Raw genomic sequence first — 10,381 nt, 5'->3', positions numbered from 1 at the left:
GGGAAAGCCGTATTCCGGTTGGCGCGACTTCCGGCGGCGCTTTGAGCGTGCGAAGATGGCTTCAGCCAAGAGGCAGCGTGGAGCTGGCAAGGGAGCCCCGGCGGAGCCGAGGAGGAAACGCGCCAAGAGAGCTCCGGGGGCAGAGGGCGAGGGCCAAGGCCCGTCCGCTGAGGCTACCCCGGGGCCGGATGAGCACGTCGTCCCGGCCCCGGTCTCGCAGGTGAGGAGAGTAAGAGGGGGACCTGGACTTGGCCGCGCGGGGTGTGTGGCGGCTGTGCTCCTCGTGGAACAAAGGTGCCCCTGAGCATATAACAACAATAATAATATAATATAGTAATATAATAATAATAATTTGTTATTTATACCCCGCCCATCTGGCTGGGTTTCCCCAGCCACTCTGGGCGGCTTCCAACAAAACACTAAAATACAGTAACCTATTAAACATTAAAAACTTCCCTAAACAGGGCTGCCTTCGGATGTCTTCTAAAAGTTTGGTAGTATTTTTTCTCTTTGACATCTGGTGGGAGGGCATTCCACAGGGCGGGCGCCACTACCGAGAAGGCCCTCTGCCTGGTTCCCTGTAACTTGGCTTCTCGCAGCGAGGGAACCGCCAGAAGGCCCTCGGTGCTGGACCTCAGTGTCCAGGTAGTGACGCTCCTTCAGGTATACTGGACCGAGGCCGTTTACGGCTTTAAAGGTCAGCACCAACACTTTGAATTGTGCTTGGAAACATACTGGGAGCCAATGTAGGTCTTTCAAGACCGGGGTTATGTGGTCTCGGCAGCCACTACCAGTCACCAGTCTAGCTGCCGCATTCTGGATTAGTTGTAGTTTCCAGGTCACCTTCAAAGGTAGCCCCACATAGAGCGCATTGCAGTAGTTCAAGCGAGAGAAAACCAGAGCATGCACCACTCTGGCGAGACAGTCCGCGGGCAGGTAGGGTCTCAGCCTGCGTACCAGATGGAGCTGATAAACAGCTGCCCTGGACACAGAATTGACCTGCACCTCCATGGACAGCTGTGAGTCCAGAATGACTTCAGGAGCACAGTTACTTCATTCAGGACCAGGGGGTCCCCCACACTCACCCGCCTCCTGTCCCCCGAAAACAGTACTTCTGTCTTGTCAGGATTCAACCTCAATCTGTTAGCCGCCATCCATCCTCCTCCTGCTGCTTCTTAGATAACAGGGGTCTTTTTCCAGCGCAGCCCTGGGCATGTTTGCTCGTCAGTGAGTTCCATGGGGCTTCGTTTCTGGACTGCTGCCTTCATCAATTTACCAACGAGACCTCCTTACACACACTTCGAGTGGTGGGACCGGGCGACATAATAATGTCACCTTGCAAATGGGGTCTTAAGTTCTCCGGTTCTTCAAGGACTCGGTTGTTCGGTACAGCGGCGCCTGCCCTTCGGAACTCCCCGCATATTGAGATCCACACAGGTGCTTTCACTGCACTCCGGCGCCTGTTGAAAACATTCCTGTTCAGACAAGGCTTAGCCAGATGCTTAGAAATGTTTTAGTGTTTAACTTTTGCATGTTTCTAAAATAGGGTTGTGAATTTTTCTAGATGAGTGGGGTATTTTTGTTTTTTTCAGTCAAGTGTATAAATTCTATGAAATGTTAAAAACAGCTGTGGTGTTCAGCTTTTAGTAGGCTGTGCGATCCTGCGCATATCAGGTCATACAATACATAGGCTTTTGAAACATATTGGGAATGTAATGAAATGGCTGTTTTCTGAAGAAGAGTTTTCTGCATTAAAATGGCTTTTGCCCAAAAATATCAGCTTCACTGCTCCCATTTTATAGACTAATAACTGCGGCTGTGACATGCCTGAAACTATCCAGAGAATTAATGATTGAGGTAATCTGTTGTTGTTTGTTCCCTTCTCATTCATACTTTTGTCTTTCAGGGCAAATGGAAAAACAAAGAGAGAGTTCTCATTTTCTCTTCCAGAGGAATCAATTTTAGGACAAGGCATCTCATGAAAGACTTAAGAACAATGATGCCCCATGCTAAAGCAGGTATTTTTTTATTTTACCTGTCTTCTCTGTCTTGTTCTAACAAGTTCACTGTTTCTACTCACGTAGAACTGTCCACATCTAAATAACAACAACGACCGGCTTATCAAAAACACTGGTATGTGAAGCAAAATGAATGTAATAATTATACTGTAGTTAAGCATTACTGTTTTCTAGCTGTGTAAAGTTTCTTACCTTAACATTTTTCTGTTGTAGCAAAAGTTGTGATAAGCAGCATATTGATACAGGTCCTCTTCAGCCTAAGTTGGTGTGTGCTGCTTTTCTTCCAATCCAGCTGTTGGGAGTGCATATATCAAGCCACCTTCAAAAGCAGAATTATATTGGTGATCTGCTGATAGGCAGATTATTTTTTTAAAGGCAAAATTTAGTACTCTGTGCATACAACCTTAGCTGCTGGATTGGGGAGAGGAATCCTTGGGCACAGTGCTTGCTTACATCTAGTGTCTGAGGTAGGGATACATGTGCAGAACTCGGCTGGACCAGAGCAACTTTTATCAGTAATTTCAAAGAGTTCTAAGAAGTGTAGGTGAAATTACTTACCAGGATGTTTTGGCGATTGTTACACATACATTGTTTAATTTCATTTGTTTTCCAGACACTAAAATGGACAGGAAAGATAAGCTGTTTGTAATTAATGAGGTAAGTTATGACGCCCCTGTTTTGCCTAAGACTAACCATTATATGTCCTGGTTTTGGGGATTTGAATCCAGCTATTAACCCAAAGCTTGGTACCTCAGTGGCTGCTTTCTCAAGGTGTAACAATAAATAATTTCATGTTTAGTATAGTGCAGTGAACTGTATCTCCTTTGATTGACTCTCATGGCACTGTGCAGAAAGTGGTCCTGTTCAGGCATTACAGTAATCTGGAGCCAGAACATTGGAGCAGGGAGAGTGGGAATGACCCTATTGGTTTACCCCCATGAGTTAGAGGGAGACTGTCTGCAGTGAGGTGTCCTTTGATTGTGTAGGATCCTTGTGTGTTGTAGAATCCTTATTTTATGGGGTTTTGCATTGTGCTGGAGGCCTCCACACCTGTAAACAGGCTTCCTGCCGCAAGCACCTTCCAACTCGCAGCCGGCACAATTGTCCCTGCTCATGTGTTCAGTTTCCAAATTGCTGTAACTATACTTAGGAAAAAGAAACTTTTGATTTACACTGGAAAAACTACAATGTTTCAGATTACGGAACTATTTTATGTGCTTCATGCAGGTCTGCGAAATGAAAAATTGCAATAAATGCATATTTTTTGAAGCAAAGAAGAAACAGGATCTTTATGTGTGGTGAGAAAAACTTTAAATCAAAATATATTTCCCCCGTGTGTTCTAATTTCTAACATCCATAGATGAGTGCAAAGTGGATAGGTAGGAATATTCTCATCATTTGGGTTTCCAGGCCACCATTCTTGAATGGGCTTCTGGAAACTATTTATTATTCTGTAAATTATAGGTTCTGTAAACTACTGGGGGGGGGTGACAAATTATTAGGGAAAAATAATAACACAATCCACTTGTACCAGCAGTAGAAAATTGGCAAGACACACCCAGCTCCTTCTATCACTTTCTGTGTCCTCTGCCCTGTTCCATGCAACAAGTTAGGTGCTGTTCTTTACCTGACAGGCAAAAGTTTAGATATGAACAAGAATCTCTGGATTCCTAGACTGGAACTGTCTCCTGTGACATTGTCAAGATCCAATAAACTCAGAGAAAGTTGGCAGGGGCTTATCAGGGCACCTGGGGACAGTTCCCTCTTAACCAGATGAGTTCTTATTTGCAAGGTGTTCTAGCTGGATAGGAATATTGTGTGTAACACCCCATTAACATCACTGATACTCAACCACTCTAATGTTTCAAGCATAACTTCAATTGGGGATTTCTTTCTTTCCCTCTTGTCTATTTCAGGCTTTCAAATGCCCCCCATGGACCATCAGCAAAGTTTCTAGTACAGAATAGTAAGTTCAAATATGTGATTGAATATCTTTGATTGCTGTTGGCTTGTTTTTACTCCTTCCTGAATGATCCTACAAAGACACACATCTGGTCTTCTGTTGTAACCTATGGTTAAAACATTAAAGACTGACCTGACTGACTGGCTTAATGTCTGGAAGATGTTAATATTACATACTTCAATCACTGCTGTTCTGCTTCTGTTTTAACATTTGAAAATGTTTTTTTTGTTGTTGAACAATAAAATCTTGACTTGACATAGCTCTACTTAATATCACTGCAGTTCACACTCTGGCCGAGCTGAAAATGACTGGGAATTGTTTGAGAGGCTCCCGACCCATTCTGTCTTTTGATAAGGCGAGTATCGATCTCTTAGGATATCATACTGCCTTCTGTTATCTTACGATCAATTTTTTTTTTGCCGATTTCTAAAATACTTTCTCCCCACAGACTTTTGACCAGGAGCCACATTATGCTGTGCTGAAAGAGCTGTTCATTCAGGTCGGTATATGGCAGTGTTTATAAGTTAATTCTCCCATTTTTAAAATAGCAGGTGCTTTTTTGCCATAGGATAGCTTGATCCTTGTGCACCTTGATGTGGCAATGACAACTTGTGGGTTCCTCAGATCGGTAGGACGTAGTCAACTGAGTTTCCCTCAGAGTAAACCCATTGACATCAATGACTAACTTGGGGTTCATTGTTTTCATTGAGTCTGCTCTGAGGCGAACCGAGTTGGAATCAACCCAGCAGTGCCGAAACTCATTTGACAAAATGATAAGCCCTATCTCTTGAGCCAGTACACATTTCTTAGCTGGTGCTGTGGTTGAAGGGGCTGTGGGTTTTGCATGTGAATGTTTTTGTTTGTTTGTTTGTTTTTTTGTTCCAAGAGTAGTTGAAGAGAGATGGAGAGAACCGGGTGGCATTTATTTAAAACATTGTAAACCTCATTTTTTACCCTGAAAGTCTCCTACAGCTACTTAAAATATAGAACCAAGAGACTGATTTATAAAACCCCTGCTCACGAATGGAACACACTCAAACAGGGTGGAAAGGGTGAAATGGCTGCTGAGTGATACTGATGACTTCGTAACTTATAAAGTAGCACTATATGCGCTGGCAGCTAAGATCAGGAGAAAAGATCAAGATAAAATAGGGGTCAATTGCAAAGGTGATTTGGACATTTAAGCTGGCACATTCTACCTGATAACCCCTTGCTATTCTATTGTATGCAACAAATAATTCTTAGGAGACGTGATTGTGGTTTATTGTATTTGCAGTGCCTAATATTTTTATGGGTTTTATGGTTTTTGCTGCTTTTCTTTTTGTTCCCTTTGTGAATGATGCCATGGCCTTTGTCTAGTACAATAAAGTATATGAAGATGATGATGATGATGTTGAAAATATTAGTGGTAAGGCAGTGCTTATGCATTGGCTTATTCAGGTGGCTCTCATACGTTCTCATACACATAAAGCCAAAATTGCAAGGTCAAAACACATTGGGGTGCAATAGGGGGAGGGATTGCCAAAGTTTTCCCAGACACCCACCCCTTTTCTGCCCACTTTTTATTTTTTTGCGGACAAGTTAAATGTGTGTAAGTTGCAAATCACCTGTAATCCATTTAGTGAATGACATTATTCAGTGTTTCTCTCCCACAATCCTCAGCAATGTTCTTTCAATAGAAAAGAGCTACAGGGCTTCTAAGTTGTCACTCTTTAAATCTAATGCTGGTGCCAGCAGAGAAACAGCACTAAACTGATCGCGGAAAATATACTTTTCAACGTGTTGGATAAATCTCTGCCTCCAGTTCTTTCAGTATTCATGTTTGTGCTTCAAGCTGAGCTGCATGCTAATCATTCACATTACGCTTTGGAAGACTTGGTCCATAAGTACAGTTCCAAAATGGAGGATTGGCACTTACAAATAGCCCAGTTGACCAAGCTAGGTAGAAGTTTCACCTCCATTTCCACCAGAATGGTTCTGAAGGAATGGGTTTCTGTGTAGCAAGTTTAAAACTGACTCAACCCCCCCCCCCCCTTTTGTTCTTTCAAAAGAGAGAACTTTTAAATGCGTAAAACTTGAACTATTCAGCAAAACCATAATAAGGACACAACTGCATAAACAGTTCTGTCCTTTATCAGGACAGGCAAGGGATGGCCTTGGCTCTCCAGGGGAACAAAGAAAACACGTCAGAACTTTATCTTATGTGCTGACCACAAAATACGCACAAGACCAATGTCCGGGGAAAACGCCAAAAGCGTGTTCCCGGAGATTATGACGTCTTCCCAGATAAGAGTAGGAAGAGGAAGATCCTTTTATGGTCAGAAGTACAGGAAGGAAGATCCTTTTATGGTTGAGAGTACCAGAGCAGGAACATATGTGATGTCAACCTGCATACGTAGGCTGCCGTGGTTGGGCTCCTAGGGGAGGAGTGAGAGGGTGCCTGGAGGATATATAAACTGCATGAAACCTGTCATTTCTTTGGACTTGCTGTGGACTAATCACGCAAGTGCCTTCTGCTATCCGGAGAGCAGAATAAACTCTTTCTTTGAACCAACCTCTGTGTCATTTTGACTTCCTTCCTCCTGTCCCGGAGCAACGCAGACCCAATCGGTGAACTCCAATAAGGCTACAGTTCAGATGTCTCCTCGGGTCACTGCATTGCGATATAAGCATGTTGATGCAAAGGCTGTAACCATTCTGTGACAAAAACCAAGAATGACCAAATATAATACAACACAGATGTAATCTATGACAGCAGAGCAGCTTACAGCCTGATTGTGTGATGAACAAATTGTGTTAGCACCACACAGAGTGAACTATGCAGTGCCCACCCAGAATTGTGCTGAATCTTTTGATCATATGGATTGCTTTAAAAAGTTGTCGTTTTTCACCCTGCCAGATTTTTGGTACTCCTCTGTATCATCCCAAAAGCCAGCCTTTTGTAGATCACGTCTTCACATTCTCCATAACAGACAAGAGGATTTGGTTTCGAAATTACCAGGTAATTTGCCTATGCTTTGCCCGTGGGATGACGTAATCAAAACACCCACGACCACCCCAGGATCTATATGCAATGTCTTAAACTGAAAAATGCTTTGTGAACATTTTCTTGAAATCTGAGGGTTTATTAGACTTGTTCGCATATTGAACCATAGCTGATTAGAATACACCTCTCTCCTAATATAAGACATTTTAAGATGGGTTTGCTAGTAACTTAGCTTGACACATAAAGGGTAGTGGCCAAAACTCAAATGCCAAATTCTCCTAGACCCAGATAATCTTCCACAGTGCAGAACTTGTGCATATGGCAGGCACATTGATTTTGGGTCACTTGATTTTGGATCACATTTAGCATTTTCACAAGTGCCTATTATTTCCCTTAAAATTCTGAGAATGAAGTTATCATTCAAGAGTTTAACTGCAAGTCCTTGAGGCGGTAGAATGAAGAAACACACTTAAGTCATGAGTGATATCTGGTCAATAGCTGAAAGAGTGTTTTGGGGTTGTGGAAGGACTTCAGTATTCCACAGGCTCCGTGGTAAGGAAGCTACACTCATCATGCCTCCCTTTTTATTTTCCATGGGCTCCTGTTCTTCAGTCCTACATGCCTGTTGGTTGTACTCAGACTGTTCCTACAAAGAGCAAAAGTTTACAGGTTTACAAAAAGGACACAATTCCATTCTGAAACAAAAAGAGGCAACCCTTATATTGATATGGTTGTGCAAGCTGTGGCTTTAGTGGCTCTTACTTCCCACAAACAATCTCCATATTCTAGCCCATTTTTATTATCGGGGTCAGCTCAGGTTGATTTGATCCACTGGAGTGTCTGAGTACACAAAAGCCATTAAGCTGCTATATAACACAGCCAGAGGGAATCTTGCACCAATATTGGGTATTTTAAGGTGCCTGCGGCAGTTGTGCACCTGTATGGTAGAAAAAATGTTATTTTGCACTGAAATATCAAATGTTTCAACTCTGCAGATAATAGAAGATGGAGCCCTGGTAGAAATTGGGCCGCGCTTTGTCTTAAACCTTATCAAGATCTTCCAGGGCAGCTTTGGAGGACCAACCCTGTATGAAAATCCTCATTACCAGTCTCCAAATATGGTAATACTATTTTTAACACTTTAAAGCCTACACACTTCAGTTGGCTGATGCCTCTGCTTACTGTGACAACGCTGTTAATGTGATCCTTTAGTAAAATGTTGTTAGTAACTCTCTCCACCCACAACAGTCCAATCCACTGGGTTCTCGGCAGAAGGCTTTAACCACCCCACTAGTTAGTATTCTGTGATGACTTTTGGCCTCAGGCTTGTGCTGCCTCTGGAGTTCAAAGGTCAGCTTTGCCTTTGTTGCTGTGGGCTTTACTGCACTTCCCATGCCCCCTCTTCCGAAACAAAAAGTTGGTGCAGGGGTTGAGACAGTGAAATTGCATCAGTGCAAAAGGCTTAAGACAATGCTGCACTGTGTGATACTGCACTGGTGTTTCATTATCTGCTTCTTTGCCTCGTGCAGCAGAACGTAAGCCCTGTGGATAGCTCAGTCGGTAGAGCATGAGACTATTAATCTCAGGGTCGTGGGTTCAAGCCTCATGTTGGGCAAAATATTTCTGCCTTACAGGGGGTTGAACTAGATGACCCTCGTGGTCCCTTCCGACTCTACAGTTCTATGATTCTAAGTCTAGACAGTGGTTTCTAAGTTGTGCGGCTAACTGGAGTTGCTGTGAATGTTCAGCAACCACTAATGCTAACCCATTAAAATATATTGGTTGCAGAATTTATATAGTGAGGGGCTGTGGTTTATGCTTTGCATATGGAAGATTAAATCGTGGGCACGTCTGGGCAGGGCATGGGGGAAATCCTTTCCAAAACCTTGGAGAGCTGCTGTCAGTTAATGTACAGAGCTCTGAGCTTGCATGGGCCAGTGGTTCAGCGGCACCAGGCAGCTTCCTTGTGGGTTTGGTCTCCTCTTGTACCTCCAACACTTGTATTTTTGTGTAGCCATGCTAATTGTATTCTTCTGCTTCCAGCATCGCCGGGCAATAAGACTAGCCACAGCTGCAAAATTCAGAGAGAAGCAACAATTGAAAGAGCTGCAGAAACTGAAGAAGAAGGAAGAGAAGCCGCTGATTCCTGAAGATCCAACAGAAGTTGTTTTTGAAACGCCAGCTGAGGAAAAGCCCGAGGAAATACAACTAGTGAAGCCAGAGCCCAAAATGAGCTTGAAGAAGAAAAAGAAAAACAAACTACATCAGCGCTCGAGGAAGCTGAAGAGAAAACTTGGTGGAATTGGAGTCGGAAACATTTAAAAAGGGGACTCGATAATACAACCATTTAAACAGCTTTTACTATTTTTTTGTAACCGGTTTGTGTACAGTAACTTTATAAACAATGTGCATCATTGATTATGGGCTAGTTTTGTAGTATCTTCCAAGTAACATTTCTGATGGTGCCCTTTAACACTGTTTCTTAAAACATTTAAAGAAGAGGTGATTGTCAGTATCACCCTTGAGCCAGTGCCACGAACTGGACTCATTCACTTCAGCCCCGACTGGGCTAGCCGAGCTGGGTAGCACATCCAGAGACCACCTTCTGCACAGGAACAGGTCAAAGTGCTGTGGACTCACAGCTTAGAGTTGTGAGCACCGGATTCACTTCCACAAGGAGACAGTCGTCGCACAGCAGAGTATAGACCACTCGGAGAACAGCTCTGTAGAATAACTACTTTTATTCTATCTACAACTATCATACAAACTATATACAGAGCTAAATGGAGAAGCTGAACTGCACTGAGTGTCTGCAGCTGCTCTTAGCAGCAACCTTATCTATACAGAGATAACACACACTCTCTCTCTCTCTAACACTCAGTCTCTCTCTCTCTTTGATGTGAGGCTGGAACGGAATAAGTAGAGAGCAGAAACTGCCCCCTCCTCTTTCGAGAATCAGCAGAGAACATCAGCAGATTCTTGGATATGGGAGGGGTGAAATCTCATTGATGTGTGGAGAAGGGTAGCAGTATCTCTGCGGTTGTTCAACAGGAACCCACTGACTGGGACAAACCAAATATCCACCTGGACCGGTTTTCTGAAAAAAAAAGCTGCAGCCAAGTCAGGAGAACATTGTACATTAAGAAAACTTGAAGACTTGCTCTTCGTTTGGTTAGATGGTTTTTAATGTCCTTGCGAGAAAAGGCAACAGCACAAAGGTAGTTAGAAGTTCCTCTTACACTCTTCAGCAGCCGGCTTGTGTGTCAGCCCACTGCCATTCTCCATCAGTCCCATATGCAATAGTGTTGTGCAGAATCCTGTGCCCATAGCCTATCAGGAAGGTGGTCATTGCTGGTGTTCTTTATGCAGCACATAGTTAAGCTATGGAACTCACTTCCACAGGGGGCTTTAAAG

At 43.4% G+C, this 10,381-nt stretch overlaps 1 protein-coding gene and 1 long non-coding RNA gene across 2 annotated transcripts; one reads left to right on the top strand and one right to left on the bottom strand.

Annotated features, from left to right (window-relative positions):
• Positions 1–14: 14 nt before the first annotated feature.
• BRIX1 (biogenesis of ribosomes BRX1) lies at positions 15–9,386 on the top strand. Its single transcript, XM_083466193.1, has 10 exons — positions 15–220; positions 1,907–2,018; positions 2,632–2,675; positions 3,246–3,316; positions 3,935–3,984; positions 4,263–4,336; positions 4,430–4,480; positions 6,881–6,982; positions 7,963–8,088; positions 9,011–9,386. Exons 1-10 carry the CDS (start codon positions 56–58, stop codon positions 9,287–9,289), a joined length of 1,074 nt encoding a protein of 357 aa, XP_083322319.1. The 5' UTR covers positions 15–55; the 3' UTR covers positions 9,290–9,386.
• On the bottom strand, positions 337–6,874 carry LOC310689112. Its single transcript, XR_014517332.1, has 3 exons — positions 6,537–6,874; positions 2,211–2,337; positions 337–1,460 (listed from the first exon to the last, which is right to left on the bottom strand). It is a non-coding gene; the product is annotated as an uncharacterized lncRNA (long non-coding RNA).
• Positions 9,387–10,381: the final 995 nt, after the last annotated feature.

The sequence above is a fragment of the Podarcis liolepis genome (genome assembly GCF_965112155.1).
Source record: "Podarcis liolepis genome assembly, chromosome: 11".
Taxonomy (NCBI): domain Eukaryota; kingdom Metazoa; phylum Chordata; class Lepidosauria; order Squamata; family Lacertidae; genus Podarcis; species Podarcis liolepis.
This window is presented reverse-complemented; position numbering and strand designations above follow the sequence as displayed.